This window comes from Onychostruthus taczanowskii, unplaced genomic scaffold (assembly GCF_017590055.1).
Source record: "Onychostruthus taczanowskii isolate IOZ18803 unplaced genomic scaffold, ASM1759005v1 scaffold35, whole genome shotgun sequence".
Lineage (NCBI taxonomy): Eukaryota > Metazoa > Chordata > Aves > Passeriformes > Passeridae > Onychostruthus > Onychostruthus taczanowskii.
In genome coordinates, this window is record NW_024500905.1 from 2,255,789 (window position 1) to 2,274,131 (window position 18,343).

An 18,343-nucleotide genomic window follows, 5' to 3' on the forward strand; every position below is an offset into this window, starting at 1 on the left:
GGAGTTCTGTCATGATGGTTTCATCCATTATGATGATTGACTTCAGTTTTAATAGTGAGGTACAGTTGAGAACTGTAGCAGGAGCAAGGGGAATGGAGAGGAGCAGCTCTACTTTAAGAGCCTTGTTTAAACTGTGGATAGTGGAAAATATAGGAAAACATCAGTTTATCAGTAGATGCCTGAACAATGGAAGGGGTAGAACTGGAAAGGCCAGTAATGGAAGTATTACCAGCAAGAAGCAGCATGAGAAGAGCATGCCTTCTAAATATAAGCAATCAAGAAAAGAAGGGAGAAAACTTAGAGGAAGATATACATCCTTTTCTTAAAACACCCACCTCTCCTATTCCTACTTCCTCAGTACTCTGAAGAAATATGACTGCTCCAGTAAGTGAAAGTAGTGGGATTGGGAAAGCTTCAGACTTATGCATGATTAACTGTATTAGCTTTTTTTGAGACTTGCATATTTCTTCTCATAAATGTCCATGCAAAATAATTTCTAAAGATGTTTTCAGAAAAAGTGGGACATCACAAGCATTCTGTAGTTCTGTGGAAAATGTATTTATGAATTAAAGCTCAGCTCTGTGGTTTGCAGTACAGTCAGTTATTTCAGCTGATTTTATATTACTTGGTGGGTGTCATCTCGTGATTTTTTTATTTCAAACAATAAAATTTCAATTTTTTTAATGTCTTAGAGACAGAACATGTATGATATGCTGAAATAAAGGCTTGTATTTAATGACCGTAGAAAGTAAATTAAATATTTAACAAAAATATAACTAACTTTACTACACCTCTAAAATATCTACTTAAGTCCTTAAGCCTGTATGATGTAAATGCCTTTATATCCTTGCAGCTTGAGTACTTTGCTTACAGATCAATCTTACCAATTTTCAGTTAATTCAGACTCTTATTTGAATTGGCAGTCTTCATAGAGTACTTAGATCTGAGCACTATGATAATTGTACCTCATAACCTCTGAAACTTGAAAACTTGCTGAGGCTTGAAACCTTGATAGTAAGGGACAACATGTGAGAAAAGATGCTGTGTGTGACTTCCATTCTATTTAAAAGCATCTATTTTCATATTTGATACTGTGGAAGTCATAATACCAACACAGTTGATGTGAGTCCTTTTTTCAATATTTAATTTTTACAGCTCATCATCTGAGTGTTTAGATTCTACTTTAAATGTTTTGGCTCGAGCCCTGGAGAACAACAAAGAAAATCCTGAAATTTGGTGTCATTACCTCAGACTTTTCTCAAAAAGAGGAACCAAGGAGGAGATACAGGAAATGTGCGAAACAGCAGTGGAATATGCTCCCTCTTATCAAATCTGGTGGACAGTAAGTAAAAATTTCAATGTATATATTAAACATTCCTGCAAGTTTATGTTTTCTACTCTATAAAGTCAGCATGTGTGACAGGGAAAGTGTCAAATGAAAAGCACTGTAGGTTTTTGAAAACTCAGAAGTTGAAAATGAAGTTATTCAAGTTCTTGCAGGTTATTTGTAGAAATCAGTTTTCCTCAGGTAGTAAAAGATATTTAAAATCAGTGTGTTAGATTGAGTGCAAAACATGGGTGTACTTGGACTATTAAAAGTGATATCTTGGGGTTTAATATGAAAATTTGGTGCGATGGAGAGAAACATAGTTCATAAAATAGCAAAAGGCATTATTTGAAGTTTACCACACAGTGATCTGTGTGATTTTTAAACTGTAACCTAGAAGCTTTACTTGTATTGTGATTGTTGTTACTATGATTTATTTCTCTATAGTTTTTGAATTTGGAGAATTCCTTTGATGGAAAAGACTATGTATGTGGGAGGATGCTACAGTTCCTAATGGAAGTGCCAGGAGGAGGAGAAAACCCAAATCTTGTGTCCTTTCAGTTGCTGGAGACTCTTCTCTACAGGGTTCATTTAAGCCTGTTTACAGGAAGACATCAGAATGCTCTTATTGTGCTGCAGGTAACTTCCAGGTTACCACCCCAGGAGTGTTTCCACAGCTTTACCTTTTTAATGCATGTGACTATGGTAGTCTGAACTTGTGCCCTCCTTTAGAAGAATTTCTTCAGCAAGTAGAGCCTTTTGCTTTGAGCTATGATGCCATTGTAAAAGCCCGATATGCCCTTGGGGGTTTTGTTGCCTACTTTTTTTGTTTGTGTAGCTAATAGCCTAGACTACTATGTCTCAAAAGAATTCCCAGGGCCATACTTTATTTTTTGGTTTCTTGTAAGCCATAGATCAGGTTTTTGCAGTGAAAGGTCTGTGAGTGTTGCCTCAGGTATTCAAAATTGCTACAGAAATTATCAAACCAGTAGTTCTTGGGAAAGAACATAGTAGGTTATCTAACAGTATTGCCCTACTCTCAAATCTGGGGACTGTTAAATTAGATTTTATTGCTCCTGTCAACTCTGAAGTCATTGAGTTATCTCAGGCCAGAGCTGTGACTGTAGAACTAATTTAGGTGACTGTTAACTGTTGCATCGATGATAAAAGTGGTGGCTGAGGGTGAGAAATGGACATCACCCTCTCCCAAAGTGGGAGCTATGTCCTTTCAGTTGCAGGTTGTTTCATTCCTACCAGCAGGTGCCACCAGTTGCTTGCTGCAGTGTGTCACTGCCCTCAGACAGTTTGAGAACCTCAGGCTTTTGTCTGGCTCCAGTTGGAATACGAGCACAATGCTGTGCTGGATTTCCCCAAATGTACTGAGAAATGTAACTCTAAATGCATAAAAAGAACAGAGCTCTGGAGAAAAAAACTGTTTGTGTCAAATCAACATGGAAATCCAGGGAGAATAACACTGGTTGGTTACCCTTACCTTTCTGCAAAGCATCATCACAAAGTTAAACTTTTTTTTTCCAAATTAATCTGAAGTGTGTAGTACAAAAGAATGGCTTGGCAAGAGATTATTCAATTGTATTTCAGAGAGAATAATTTTGAAGTAACTGCTACTTCAGGGTAAATAGCAGTGTGTATTGGGGAAGTTGAAAGCGATTTTTTTAAAGTATTTTGTGGACTTATTTTTCAAGTATTAAGTGAAATGCTTTTGAAACACCAGTTTCCACCAACTTCAGGACATGTGTTCTGCTGAATTCTGCATGAATTTGCAAATATATTTATTCTCTTGAAAAATGCATTCTTTGAACATACTGTTTGTCCAGAAAAATGTTGGCACATCACTAGTCATGAGGTTCTGTTGTGTTTTAGAAAGAACTTGTGTTTAGACTTCATTTAATTGCATACTCTAATTGTTTTATTTGGGATCTGCTAGTTTAATTGGACTATTGTATTTTTGCATATGACTAGTACAAAAATTTGAAGTTGTATCCTTGTTCTCAGTAAGGTTTCCAAAGCATTTTTTAAAACATATCTGGAGATGGTGGCCCTTTGTAGACTTGAATAGGTGTAACTCAGTAGTTTTATAACTAGAATTTAATAAATAAAAAGCCCAAGCCAAACAAACAACCCCAAATGCACAAAACCTAGCAGGATATAGCAAGTTGAATCCAGGTTGTAGATGAGTTGTATCTAGAGATACTGTATTATTTCTATGGAACTGGAAGTAAGAGGAGAATAAAGCAGGAAAATGGAATGAACACAGGTTGAGAGATGCATGTTTTCAAAGTGTCACTTCACTTTTTTCAGTAACAATCTTCAGTTTTTCTGAACCTTTTACTAGAAACTCTGCATAATTTGAATATCCACACATTCACATAAGCTGAATATGTTTGATTGACGTAAATAATTAGTTCTTATCTTGTCTCTACAAAAGTTTTGAGAATATTAAAACCTACTCTTCCTGTTTTCCCATTCTTAAATCTTAAAGACTGTGGCTGAAATACATTATGTTTCTTTCAACCTTTACAGAATGCTTTAAAATCAGCAAATGAAAAGATCTCAGAACACCTTACTGCAAGTGACCGTTGCTTGGCTTGGCTGGCATACATACATCTAATTGAATTTGGTATTCTCCCAGTCAAGTTCTATGATCCAGCTAATGTCAGTCCTTCAAGGATTGTGCACAAAGAGCCATTTTTAATACCATGGCAGACAGTTCAAGATGTGAAGACTGATCCTGATACACTTCTAGCTATGTTTGAAGGTAAGATTAAGGTGATAAATCTTTAATACATTCTTCACCTGTTGTAATTCAACAAGTATTATTCAACTATGGAATTTCAAGTCAGTGCTGATGACTATGTTAACCCATTGAATTAATCCATGCAATTAATGAACATGGCGTTTTGACTTGAACAGAATAGTGAGGAAAATCCATGTTCTTGGGTGCTTAACCAGCACTCTTGAGTTTTTCATCTGTGGTTTCAACCCATGGCTTTATCTTGGTAGAATATCATAGTTCAGAGAAAAAGACCAGTCAGTGGCTTGTGATTGTATGACATTGCTAGTTTTCTTGGGCTTATGCCAACAGAAAGCCAAGCTTCAGCTGTCATTCTTTCTTACTCTTCTTCCCCTCAGTAGGATATGTGTATTGGGAAGTTACTTTCCTGGAATATTAGTGTATTTCCTTAAAAGAGGTAGAACAATGCATGTGTTTATCTTAATTCACAGTTTAAGTAAACTGAATAATTTTTTAAAAATGAAAAATGAAGATAGTAGAAGAAATTGAGTTTTTAGCTTATGGTGTTGCTGCCAGAGGTGGACTTCATGGTAGCAGACAAATACTGTTATATAGTATTTATAAATGTCAGTATTTAGTGATTAGCCAGCAGCAGTTTTGAGTTGCCATGGAGAAAATACCTATGCTGCTGTTGGTAATGCAGTGTTCAAATACTCAAGAGTTAATGGAGTAGCCCTGCTGTGTGAGTGAAGGCAGCCTAGCTATGGTAGTGGGTTGTTTTTTGTTGGATGACTTTTTATTATGCTGAGGAGAAAAATAATATCCTGTGTTAGCTTTTGCCTCAATAGCTTTTAGCAGTTATGCTGGAAATCCTGGAATGTGATTTTAAATGTAGATATATGCTTCTGTCTGTAACATTGCTTTAATGTTTCATTGGTAGGATGTTTCCTGTTTTTAAAATGAGTAAGAGATGAAACTGAAAGCTTTGTCTTTGCGCTGTGGTGATAAGTAATGAGAGCTTTTCCAAAGGTGATCATCTATTTCTAATAATTTGCAAAAACAGTGCTCTGAGAAATATCTTTTCAAGCTTATGTATTTTTCCTTATGTTCAAGGAGACATTTTATTTTATTAAGGCTTCACATAACTTTGACACTGTTTAAGGTGTAACAGCTTTGTTTTTTGCTTTTGTTTTGAAGATGCAGTCAAAACATGTACTGATGAAAGCCTGGAGGCTGACAAAAGAATAGCTACCTGCTTTCCTCTCTATAGGAACATGATAGCTTTGCTGAAACTTCTTGAAAGGTAAGTTGTTTCAAGACATTCTTAACTGGAGTACTCGACTCTTTCTTTTTTCAACTTAACATTTACTTTTTTTTAAGGTGGGAGTCTGCTGCAGAACTTTGTAGGTCTTTATTGGAGCTCTGCCCTGACAACTGTCAGCTCTTGGAGAGTTTGGCCACCTTGTATTTGCAGATGAAGCAGAGTGAAAATGCGCACAAAGTGTGGATTGGCGCTTTCGAGAAGAATCCTCAGAATGCAGAAATTTTTTATCGGTTGTGTAAATTTCTTGTTTCACAGGTAATACTCCAAAACTTACTTGCTGGGTTGCTAGCTCTGCAAAGTTTGGGATTAGTGTGTTCTTTAAAAATCTTACCAAATTGATTCAACTTAGTGGTATTTTTGTAATGTCTAGTATGCCTTCCTATAAATAGGAAAAGTACAATTTGCAAGACAAGTGACATACGATAATCTTAGCAATTACATAAAATCATAGATTTATAATTTGTCATGTTCTAATTCAGTAGTAGTAATATCCTTAAGCAAGAGTAACAGAAAGTAAAAGCACACCCTGTAATATTTTTTCACTTTCTTTCTACTGCTGACTGCCCCATTTGAAGCTCATTTGTGAGAAAATGAAGACAGTGGAGCATTGCAGAGATAGACACACCACTTACTTATTTTGCTTATATTAGTCATACCATATTCAGGTTGATGTTTGCTTATATTAGTCTTACCATATTGAGGTTGATGTTTGTTCCTTTTTTTTTTTATTAAAAAAAACCAAAAACAAACAACAAAACAGGAAAGGTCAAACAGTATTCTTCCACTGTTACAAGATTTCGTGGCAGCTTTCTTTGAGAATACATGCCAAGAGCATGGTCCCATGGATCTCTTAAGGTACGTTTAGAATAATATTTTAATTTAAATTCTGGCAATATTGGCATTTCCTTGAATTATATGATCATCTAGAACTTTTAAACTCTTGTTTTTTAGCATGGCATATTTTGCTAAAACTTCAGTGAATAGCTATTTGGTATAAGGTTTATACTTGTTTTTGCATAGACACTAATTTATAAACCCATGAGAATCGAAAAACAGCAAAAAGTTGAATGTCTGGATTTGGGTAATGAAAATCAGTCATATATATACCCAAGTTTTTGTTGTTGTTGTTGTTGTTTTTTTTTGTTTGTTTGTTTGTTTTTTTCCCCCTAGAGCTAGGAGCCTAAAATTACATATCTAAAATGCACTGTGGTACTTGGAAAAGACCTCCTTCAAGAGGTCCAGCATGTTATTAATTAGATTATTGTTGAAAAGATACAGGTTTCATATGTAGCCTGATGATTTTCCCTGGAATTTAGCACCTAGTTGAATGACAGAAGTTTTGGAATCTACAAGTTCCCTATGGTCAAAACAGATGCCTGTGAAGGTCTTCAAAGCAAAAGCCTTCCATGCTAAAGCTTACTCAGATGAGCTTTTGAAATGTTTTTATCTCTAAGTTATGTGTTAGATTTTATTCTTGCTTACATTTGTTTATGTGCTTGATGCATTTTGTGAAGGAAGAGGAGAGTTTGTCATCATAAGGCAACCTTGAACTTTGTATATAATTAAAAAGTGAATGCCTTCTTTATTAATTACTTCCATATTTCTGTGCTTTCTGTACAGATTTTATCTGGGTAGAATTAAACTGAAATCCAGGAGAAGTGCATTTTTTTGGTATTTTTCATGAACTGGACTTCTTAACTGAATGTTACACCTACATACGATTCTTCCATGTAGAAGGCTATTCTCATTTACTATTTTTTTTCTCTTGTAGATATCTCTTGAATTTTCCAATGCCAATTGAATTTACATCACCTCTCTATAAAGAACATCTTACAGATGATGTTGTTAACCAGCAAATCCCATATCTGTGGCAGATCTACTGGTGAGATTTTCCTAGGAATTTCTGAGAAACAGCTATTGTGTCTGAGTAAAATTGCATTTTCAAAAGCAGAGTATTCATTACTTGCCTAACGGTGTGACTTTGGATTCTCTGAATAAATGATTGGCCAGTCCTTAGAGAACCTACTGGCCTGCTGCACGATGGACATAACTTTATAATAACTTTATAAACTGAGTTGCATGTCAGCTTACATTTTCCACTTGAGAAATCTTTCAGAAATTTTGACCTATAGGAATGGTAATAGGTATGTTCATCTCAAAATTATTTTTGTTTGATTTACTTTTGGTTTAGGTTGCTGCTACTAGTAGTGTTTTTCTTTCTCTTGGCTTTCAGTTGTCTCCCTTTTATTTTACAATAGCTTTACTTTATAAATGTTTCCATTCTGTTTAGTCCTGATCTCCCCAGCTCCTTGACTTATTGTTTTAGCTGTTCATGGAGAAGCTCCACAGCAAAGTAATGCAGGAGGATGACCTATTCCTCTGTGAGAGGTTGTAAAGGAACATGTCTTTCTCATGTATACGCAATTTATTTTCTTTTGGTTTTTTATTTTTTTTCCTATTTCTTCCATCATTCCTTTTGATAGCAGCAGTATACAGGATTGCCAGACACCACATTATTAGTTGTTTGTAACTTACACCAGTTACTTAACTGTGGTTACTGAGGTGCTAGCTTATGCTGTTTGAGAAGTTTACCATTTTGTAGTCTGGGTTTGTCAGTCTTCACAAGTAGCTATCAGGCTTTTCAAAAGGGGGCAAGGGTGATACTGCTTCTCATACTCAGAACTTCTTCAACACTGTTGCTTATTGTTTTTAATTGGTGGACAACTTACAGGAAAAATGAATGTTTTTCAAGAAAATTGGATCAAAACCTTCATTAAAGATTATCTTTATGGGATTTTTTTGCATTGTCTATTACTATCAGCTTAAATATTTTTTTTTAAACAAAATACCTCTTGACAAGCTCAGTTTTGGGTTTGGCACTTAGACAGTAAAAAACATTGTTACTAAGACACTTGAGGTCACTAGTCATAAGGTATGCTGACTTAAGCTCAGATTCTCCTGTATTTTAGCACCTCCTTCTAGGAGGGAAAATAAGTGTTCTTGAAATAAGTACCTAAATGGCTTTCAGAGCTAATAATTGAGTGTTTCTCTGTTTGAGTTTTGCTGCACTAAGTGTCTGGGTACCTGGGCTTGTGTATCTATATTACCTTTCTTCAGGTATGGAGGACAAAAAACATAGAAGTTCACTTTTACCAACTAAAAATAGATTGAAATCTGCAAAGCCTTCAAGGTCTTGTAACAGTTTTACTTTGAAAGATCATTTGTGTGTGCACACGTGTTTTTGCACACAAATGTATACACACACTATTTTAGAAAGATTAGCAAATAGGTGATTTAGTTAATAATTCCTGGGGAAAGCAGGAGTAGAATCACCCACAGATTATATAGCTTCAGTCAGGAGGGCTTGGTAGCAAGGGGTCAGACCTATCTTGCTTAATATATTTCTGTGTACTTCTCCTTCATGAGGTTGTTAGATTTTGCAAACCCCCCCCCCCCCCCCCCCCCCAGCAAAAGGATTAGAAAAAAAAAGTCTTACATTTTTGGTCATTCTTATGTGACATTTTGTGTAACATTCTTATGTTAAACACTTTGAAATATTGAGTTTTCACTGTGTCTTGATCTAAGAATGTGTCTGCTTCTGTCTTTGATTAGGTCTTGTGTGTTGGTCTAACTGTATGTTTCTTTGAGAAACTGTAGAAGAAAATTAAGAGGTGATTTTTTTGACCTTTCTTGTCAGGTTTTTTTTTTTTCCTCTGACACAATCAGTATGTTTCTACCTTAGATCCTGGTAATGTGTGTTTCAAAATAGTAACTTTGTTGCTAGAGACTGATACTATTCTCAAGTGGCTTTAATTGGACTTCAAAGTGTATTGTTCTGGAGTTCTTGAAATGGAAACTCAAGACTTGTCTTCATATTCTGTAGCAATTAGAGTGTTCCTATTATTATTAGTAAAGAGTACTTTACAAGAGTAGAAGACGGTTTGTAATACTTATTTTTAAGGGTTGCATTTCAGACTTCATGATTGTTTTATTATTCCTTGTTATCTGCTTTTGAGGCTTACCCATTCTAATAAATTGACTGGTAAATTAGTCCATGATACAGTTAAAGTGAAAACACTGGTTTTTTTTATTGCATCTGAGAATGAGAAGTTCTTAATTGTGTCTTACTGTAAATGTGTAGTTATCATGATACAGTTAAAGTGAAAACACTGTTTTTTTTTTATTGCATCTGAGAATGGGAAGTTCTTAATTGTGTCTTACTGTAAATGTGTAGTTACATGTATTGATTATGGCACACAACAGTTTTTATCTTTTTATTATAAACAGTTTGTGCCAGTCTCTTCATGCAAGTGTTGGTGAAGCACTGGATGCTTATGAAGCAGCTCTGGGGGCAGTGATGCAGCAAGAAACTGTTCAGAACATTTGGTTGGAGTAAGTTCTTAAGGGAAGAAGGTTAATTAGTCTCAACTATTAAATGAACACTACCAGAGCCATTTTTTTTCTTTTCTTTTTTTTTTCTTCCAGTTACCTTGTTTTTCTCAATAGCAAAGTTGTTGAATCCAGCAACAAAGTTCAAGAATTCAAGCTTTTTACTGATCTAGTGAACAGATGTCTGGTGACAGTTCCCACACAATATCCAATTCCATTTAGTACTGCTGATTATTGGACCAATTATGAGTTTCATAATAAGGTAAAAATGTGTCTGTGGGCAGTTTTAATTAAACAAAGCAGCTGATGACCTGTTGGCAGGTACCTGTAATCTCTTCGTTCAAGTCCAGCACCAGTATATGAACACTGACAGCTAGAAAAAGAAGGAAGTGTCTGAGTGTAGTAGTATTTTGGGCAGAAGAGTATCTAGCAGTGATATTTTCAAATAAAGGTCCTGTAAAGGAAAGAGAAACTTTGACGTGGTAATGAAAAATTATCTTTGTCTAGAGAAAAGAGAAAATTGGTAAGGGAAGGAAGATACAGTTACACAAGAGGTGTCTGCAGATGGAAAGAGTTTTGATCATAGAAATTGTAATGGTTGAGAAACAGAAGAAATAAAGTTGGAGGAAAAAGTTGGGCACTTATACAGACAGAATAGAGCTTACAGAAATCTTGGATCCCATTTTGCTAACAAGCAGTGCATTTATCTTTATGTAAAAATAGGTGGCACTAGCAACTTGACACTAAATTCATATTCTACAAATTGATTTATGTACTCTTGAGGGATAAGGTTTGAAGGTGGCAGCTCCTTTTAGTCGTAGTGTTCATAGTTTGTCATACCATTATTCTTAGCAAAATAAGACTATAAAGTGGATTAATGTTTATAATTCAAATTCTACAGGTAATTCTTTTTTATTTGAGCTGCATTCCAAAATCTCAGCATTCCAAAACCTTGGAACGGTTTTGTTCTACCATGCCTACTAATCCTGGACTTGCACTGAGGTATGTAGAAATACTTTTAAGGCAGGCGGTTAATGTAACTATTGTTTTTTTGTGCAAGGTATGCATGATTTGCTTTCTACTACAGAAGTAAAATTATTCCTCTATTACTGCATGTTGCTTGAGGCATATTGTGCCTTCTGACATCACCTCAGTCTTAGATTTGACAGTGTTCTGTTCTAGCTACAGACAAGTTATAATTATACAGAAATTAACTCTGCATTGTACATGATGACTTCAAATGGTCAAAATTTCAAGTGGGTATAGAAATGTCAGAGATATATATATACTAAAATCTTGTTGTTACTTGATGATCTATTACAAGTTTAGTTCCAGAACAGTTAAAAAGGAATATATCAGTCTATGACAGTGCTAGCTTAAGGCTTAATTTGACATTTATTTAGCAATGATAAATCATAATTTAAAGGAAATCTGATGGGAAACAACCAGTTAATGTAAGCATTGCACTGGCTCTTACTTGAACAGTATTTTAAAATATGCCAGGATTAGAGTTCATGTTTTACTGTGTTCAGGTGTACTGAACGCATGAATATTTGAGCAATATTGAGAAGTCCCAAAACACTGTTCATCATCAACAGTGACCCCAAAGGCTCACCTGTGGTTGTGGGCACGGGGAGAGTGTGACACACCTGCCTTTGGCACATGAAGTTGAATGGCTTCATTTTAAACCAAGTTGTGATTCTGTCTAGATGGAACTTGCACCTCCCTTAGACAGTGTTGATACTGCATGAAATGGGTGAGCAGAACTGACTGAATATTATCCCTAGCCCCATTACTATCAAACTAATTTGTTTCTTTTCAAATGTGCAGTTACTTTGTGCATGCTGAAAGTGAATCCACTTGTAATATGCCAAGATCATGTGTTCTCTCTGAGTTCACACTTACTCTCTGAAAGTGTATCTTAACTTGTTTTGTTCTGAGAGCATGATCAAATCAATATTGTATATGGTGGCTTGGATTTTTTCCTATTTGCAACTCTTGACTCAGATTAGGTATAATATATTTGTGTAATGTGTTTATATCTTTGGATAGCTTTTCTGTTCCAAGTGATTAGAGCACTGGTCCTTTCTCATGAATGCCTTTTACAGACTGCTTCTGCGATACTGGGAGGAGAGCAATGTTCAGATTCTGAAACTACAAGCCAAGATGTTTACATATAATATCCCAACATGCCTGGCCATCTGGAAAATGTAATGCAACAGTCATACATCTATTTTCATAGCTATTGCTTTTGTTTGTAAGGTTTACTTCACAAAGGTAAATCTGAAATGTCCTTGTAATTGGGCTTGTACTTGAAGCTTCTCTTCCATTAGCTTATTATTTTGAGAGTAACTTCTTTACAGCAGACAGAGATACTGTCACTTCTTTAAAATGAGAAAGGAGATTTCCCTCTCGGGGAAACTCAAGTGAATGGATATTATGCAGATAAATATGAATTATGTATTTACAAGTTGCCTTTTAAAATTCAACTATTGACTTCTGTCTCCCCCTCTCTACCCCTCCCCTTTATATATCACAGTATATAGCAGTATTCTCCATTATCCAGTGATGCTGAACTGATCTTTTTCTTCAGTGTTTGTTCATAATGGGGAACCACTGAAATGTCTTGCTCATGTAAGGTTGTTTTTAAAAAATGGCTATTTTTATCTTTTCATAATAGATTAACCTCATTGGAAGTTAGTTTCTTCTCAAGGAATTAGTAATTCCATTCCACAGTCAGTATTCTGCCATTAATGGCATCTAAAATAATTCAAGAATAAATGTCTTTATATATTTCTTTTCCTCAGAGCCATTGCTGCCGAATGCTTTCTAATGGGACAAAGAGAAGTAAGTCAACACAGTGTACTAAAATGAGTAATTATGAAATTCTGTAAAACTTCTCATTCCTTGGCTTTGTCCAAAGGAATGATAATCTTGTAAATCCAAGATTTCTAGTTAGTTGAAATACTCTTATTTATAGACACCAAAACATGTGCCTCAAGTGTGAGAAATGTTTTTGGCAATTGAGCTAGAATGGATTATACAACGAGTGCATGCTCTTTTTGTGTATCTTTCCCATACTGGGAAGGCTGTATTCTTCTCCCATATTTTTTGGTTTTTTTTTTTTTTTTTACCTGGAGGAGATTGTTGTATTTTAAGTTCTAGCGGAGGGAAGCATGACTCATGCTGGAAGATGCTAATGACTATCTTTACAAGTGGACAAGAGAGCTGGAGAGAAACTTTTTGCAAGGGCATGTCATACTAGGGTGAGAGGGAATAGCTTCAAACTGAGATAGATTGGATATATAAAAAAACAGCTTATTTTGAAGTCGTGAGACACGAACAGGTTGCCCAGAGAAGTTGTAGATTGCTTCCAGAGATGAGGTTTCTATGCCAGAATGGGTGGGGTTTTGAGCAACCTGGTCTAATTCAGTGGAAGATGTCTCTGCCCATGGCAGGGGGTTGGTTATCTAGATGGTCTATAAAATCCCTTCCAACCCAAACCATTCTTTGAAGTAGTTGTAAGGGTGTGGTGTGCCAAACTAGTGTATGAAAAGAGTTTTCATAGTTCCTGACCACACACAAGAGTCCAGTTCCTTTTTTCCAAAATAATAGGTTTACTTACTAGTACTTAGAGTTGGGGAATATCACTCTTGTGTACAAACACAAAAGAGGTTTTTTGACACAGCAAATGCATCGCTTTTTGGTATTGTTGCTGTCACCTTCAAAATACTCTTCCACCTGTGAAGAGATGCTGCGTATTTGAGGGTGGGGGCTGTCATGAGGCCCTGGATTTGTGATTCATCTCTTGCTTGTGGTGTTTGAGCTACTTCTCTGCTGTATCTGGTTTTGTGTCATCTTGTAGTGACTTACTCTTAGCATCCTTCTTTTGCCAGTGGTCTTCTGAAGCAATATTAAAGCTTTAACTGATCCATAAAGGGTAGCATGGCTGTTTTTAGACTCTCATATGAATTGTTTTCATTCCTTTTCTCTGGTCTCCTAGAATGTTTAAGAAGAGCATCCCCTAAGCAGAATGACTTGGTTTGTGAGATCACATAGCTCAAAGTCAGGAGATAACAAAGGCTGGATTGCCTATTCAACCTTAATTCTGTCTCTGTGTTGATGGTTTGGTGTAATCTGTAATTAGTCACAGATCCCTGCTTCAGTCATTGTATTAGATGGACAACATCTTAAGACACTGCCTATAGTAAGGCTGGTGACTGAAAAGAGCTCTGATTTGTTTGGTTAAAAAAAATATATGTCAAATACATAAAAAGAGGGCCTTTAAAGAAAATGCACCAATTAAAATGAAGGCATATGACATTGTAGCTGGATTACACCCAGAAGAAATCTTGTGGTTTTCTTCTGCAACCACCTCACTAATTATACTGTATACGGTAAAATCACTTAAGTAGTCACACACAGCGCAGTTGGGTTTTTCTGGGGGACTTGGTCTGGGATGTAGTGAGCACTTAAAACTGTTTACACAAATCAGTGATTGTTCCAGATAACTGGATTTTCTAGTAAACAAGTAGGATATTGGTTTACAATTGAATTGTGATTCAGATTCTGGATTTCCTGTTCCTGGAGAACCTGTCATTTATTTCCTTCAGTGGTCATGTAAAGGTTTGTTAAAAAAATACGAAAATGGGTACAAGTATGTAAAATGCCAACAAATACTTCCCCTAGTGACTCTGATTGAAGTTGGGACTTAAGATACCAGTAGTTGAAGGACACTTGAGTAAGTACTAGTATTAAATATTTTGGTCCTCTGTTTCAAACCGTAAAATGGTAAAACCATTTTTTTTTTTGAGTTGCAAAGACTCATGCTGATTGTTGAAGCATAGATAGATGCTGAAGGAAAAAAAACCCATGAAACAGTTATTTTCATTGCAGGATTGTGATGATTTGCAATAAACAAGACTTGAGACTACATATTGAGTGGTGAAAGAAATACTCAGTAAGCTGCTTCATTCCCTGAATGTGTTCCATCCTGTGCAATGAATGAGGCAAGAATCTTGTGAAGAAAAATAGCAGGTCCTCATGTAACTAATCATATTCATACAAGAGTCAGAATTAAGGTCAGACATAAACTTGCCTTTGCTTTTAGTACCGTTTAATGCTTGACTTCAAAACTATTTAAAAATTATTGCAAGAGATTTTTGTGCTTCGAATAATTAATTTTGAGTGCATGAAATTGTGCTGACTTTTAATACTTGCCTTTGCTTTACAGGTCCATCATTTATATCAGAGAGCCCTTCAGAAGTTACCTCTATGTGCAACACTATGGAAAGATGTAATGTTTTCTCCTTATGATTAAGTTTGAGGTTTCATATAAATTCTCTGCATATCCCATATCCATAGATGTGGTGATGCTCAGGCTCTGGCTAAATCTTATATCTGCTTCCCCATCTCTTTCAGCAACTCTTGTTTGAAGCATCAGGAGGAGGTAAAACTGATAACCTGAGAAAACTAGTTTCCAAGTGCCAAGAGGTTGGAGTCAGCCTAGATGAGCTTTTAAATTTAAACACTTACAGAACAGAAAACAAGAATCTCTGAACGCTGGGTATGGTCAGCCATAAGTCCTATAAAATGCCAAAATCAGTTGAATGATTCTTCAGGCTGATCCATGCCCTAAGATCTATGTAAGGCAGATGAGTATTGCTGAGCATATCAAGTCTTCAGTCTGCTTTCCTTGAACCTGGAAACAATTAACATGACCTTCCTCTGGAAACATGAACTCCCTGTCTGGCCTTGCTTCTGGGCCCTGCCAGATTCTCATAACGTCATCTACGTAAGTATAGTTAATCAAAATGACAGACTTTATTTTTTTATGTTTCCTTTTTATTTACTGTTTTCTTTGTTTTGCTGTTCCTGATTCACTTGACACTCTCGCTGATGCCTGAGAGATCTGTGTTTGGGATTAATTTACTGGGCTGTGTTTACAGTAAAAAGCAACTAGTCCATTTTGGTTTTTTTTTTCCTTTTTTAAACCTTTTTTGAGACTTTTTCATTACAGGATTTAAAACAAAAGCAGCCGCTCTTAAGGAAAGTGTAACTGCCGTGGCCACAAGTATGCTTCTTGCACTTGAAGGCTCTAAGAGGGTTGCTTACTGCCCTTTTCTGCATTGGACTCATGGCAGAGACTATTAAACTTGAAGATTAAAGAAACTTTTGCAAATGCCAGTGCATCAGAACCTAAGAGTGGTCAATTATGTGCAATTTTTTGTAAAGAAATTTTAATTTATAATAAAGTTTAACAGTTTAAAGAAAAATATCTGTTTTGTTTTGGTACTACCTTGCACTATTACAGGTGTTTTTACAGAGATTTTCAATACAAGCTGACCTTTAAAAAGAAAAAATCTGTTGGTTTTTGTTATTTTCATCAAGAGATAAGCAAATGTGGTTGAGCTGCCTATTGTGGATATAAACCCTTTTGGGGGTTTTTCATCCCATTGCCTCAGGTACACAGTTGTTTGTCCCATAACAGCTATTCCTGTCAATAATACCACTTCAGTAAAGGAAAATGCATTTTATATTGTCTTTTTTGCCCTTGATGAAATTAGGCCCACTTTCTGAAGTTGATGTATCTACACTATAGAGAGAGATGAAGTATGTGCCATGTCATATCAAAAGGTGGCTGTAGTACCTGTTGCATAGGTATTTAATTAAGATGCCAGTAAATGAGTGGTCTTCATGGTAGAGAATAAGGCAAAGTAGTCTGACATTGTTTCCAGTAGTTTTCAAACCCCTTACTTTATCTGAAGCTAAACATGAAGCAGCTCTCTTAAAGGAGGAAAAAGTGGGAAATACTGGTTTTCATCCAGGGGAATGGAGAGTATTTTTGCACCTTAAGTCCTTTTAAACAACTCATCCTTAATTTTATAGTTCATGCTTAAGTATAAAACTTCAAGTACTCAGTTTAATGGCCAAGTTTTCCTGCAAAATACACAACCAGTATTTGAAAACTGACTCAAACCTGTTTTTTACTGGAGTAGGGTGGTGTTCTGATTTTTTTTTCCACACTTATGTAGTGTTGCACACTCCACACAAGTGCAGTATTCAGTTGTTCTCCTGAAAACCCACTTAAGTTTGATGAATGCTGTCTTACATAGATTAGCCAAATATTTCTTCATAGTTTGTCTTTAAAGTTTTCCAGATAAGTAGTTGATATTTTTTTTCAGCAGTGTTTTTTTATTGGGATACCATTTTACCTATTCCACTATTGAAAATGGAAAAGCTGTCAAGGAGTAGAGCACTTAGAAAGCTGCCCTGTGCAGCCCTTACCTTAGTCTCATATTGCACTTAGGGCTGTTACTTTGTGACCTTTCTTGCCTTGCTGTATAGTGACTTTATAGCAGAAGACCTTTATAAAGGAGACATTAAGCTTTACATTTTCACCAGGGATTAATTATGTATACTCTCCCTTAATGGCTTCTCAACGTACTTGGAGGTAGGGAAGGGGAAACCAAAAGCCCACAGTGTTTTGATTTCCATTGGCCTTAATCCATATGGTTCTGATTAAAATACTCATGGTTGATGCCTGTGGCCTTTGACCCAGTCTTGCTTGATGTATATATAAAAATGGCTGATTGTAATAGGAATTGTTAATTTAGAAACTGAAATGAAAAAGTATGAAGAAGCTCTGTGGTCTTCAGAGTAGCACCAGCATTTATTTTTTACCAAGAAAGAAGAAAAATGCACTGCTGGGTAATGTAGAAGTTCCAGGAAAGAATTAGTGCTTCCACAAATCTGCACTTAGCATGGAATAGTCTCCAGGCTCTGATATTCTAGGAAGAGGGCTTTCTGTTCCAGAAACTAGGGGATTTCTAGCTATCATTTGCAAAACATCATTCATTATTTACCAGGAAGCCTTAAATTTACCAAGGGTATGAATTTAATCTACATCCTAGTCTTTCACATTAGTGATCTTCCCTAAGAACTTCCGTTCTACAAGCAATTTCTGATTCTAGGCAATGGTGATGATGAACTGTGAATAAAGGAGAATTCTAGTCAGTCAAGCAAACTACTAGCTGCTTAAGAGGAGAAATAAGGGGAAAGGACAGTAACCTGTTCCATAAAGCTATGCTGCTACTTGTTCTGTGCTCAGAGCAGCTACTTTATGAAGGGTGGTTTGATTATTTGGTATTTAGTTTAAGTCTCTGTGGAAATAAAGTGTAGATCTTCACCAGTACTGGACCAAACTACTCCCACTAGAGTATTTTTCATTTCCTGGCTCTTGCAAAGGCACGTTAGTATGAGCAAAACATTCAGCTGCATTTATTAGGAAGAAAAAATGGAAATTAGTGTTTATTTTATCTTCATGTAGGTCTACATTGAATCTGCTGATCGCATTTGGTGCTGGTTATTTTAGTGCTTGCTGGTTCCCAGGGGACAGCTGGTACTCTTACATTCAGCTGTGGCAAAAGCCATTACTTCCCTCCTGTACTCCATTAGGGAAAATATGGCCAGCAGATCCAGGCAGGTGATCTTTCTCATCTGCACTGGCAAAGCCATTCCTGCAGCCATGCATCGCAGTCTGGCTTCCCGG

General features: G+C 36.0%; 1 protein-coding gene across 5 annotated transcripts in view; it reads left to right on the forward strand.

The window, feature by feature from the left end:
* ZFC3H1 (zinc finger C3H1-type containing) overlaps positions 1–16,067 on the forward strand; it is a 41,816-nt gene extending 25,749 nt beyond the window's left edge. For 4 of the 5 annotated variants that reach the window (XM_041411197.1, XM_041411198.1, XM_041411199.1 and 1 more), the window contains exons 22-35: positions 1,156–1,342; positions 1,775–1,966; positions 3,869–4,103; positions 5,277–5,382; positions 5,460–5,658; positions 6,164–6,258; positions 7,175–7,285; positions 9,691–9,795; positions 9,889–10,054; positions 10,694–10,794; positions 11,901–12,002; positions 12,600–12,639; positions 15,026–15,088; positions 15,214–16,067. In XM_041411197.1, coding sequence (XP_041267131.1) covers positions 1,156–1,342; positions 1,775–1,966; positions 3,869–4,103; positions 5,277–5,382; positions 5,460–5,658; positions 6,164–6,258; positions 7,175–7,285; positions 9,691–9,795; positions 9,889–10,054; positions 10,694–10,794; positions 11,901–12,002; positions 12,600–12,639; positions 15,026–15,088; positions 15,214–15,351 — 1,840 coding nt within the window. In that variant the 3' untranslated portion in view covers positions 15,352–16,067. The remainder of the gene's footprint in view (positions 1–1,155; positions 1,343–1,774; positions 1,967–3,868; positions 4,104–5,276; positions 5,383–5,459; positions 5,659–6,163; positions 6,259–7,174; positions 7,286–9,690; positions 9,796–9,888; positions 10,055–10,693; positions 10,795–11,900; positions 12,003–12,599; positions 12,640–15,025; positions 15,089–15,213) is intronic. The other variant, XM_041411201.1, reaches the window with a different exon arrangement.
* Positions 16,068–18,343: the final 2,276 nt, after the last annotated feature.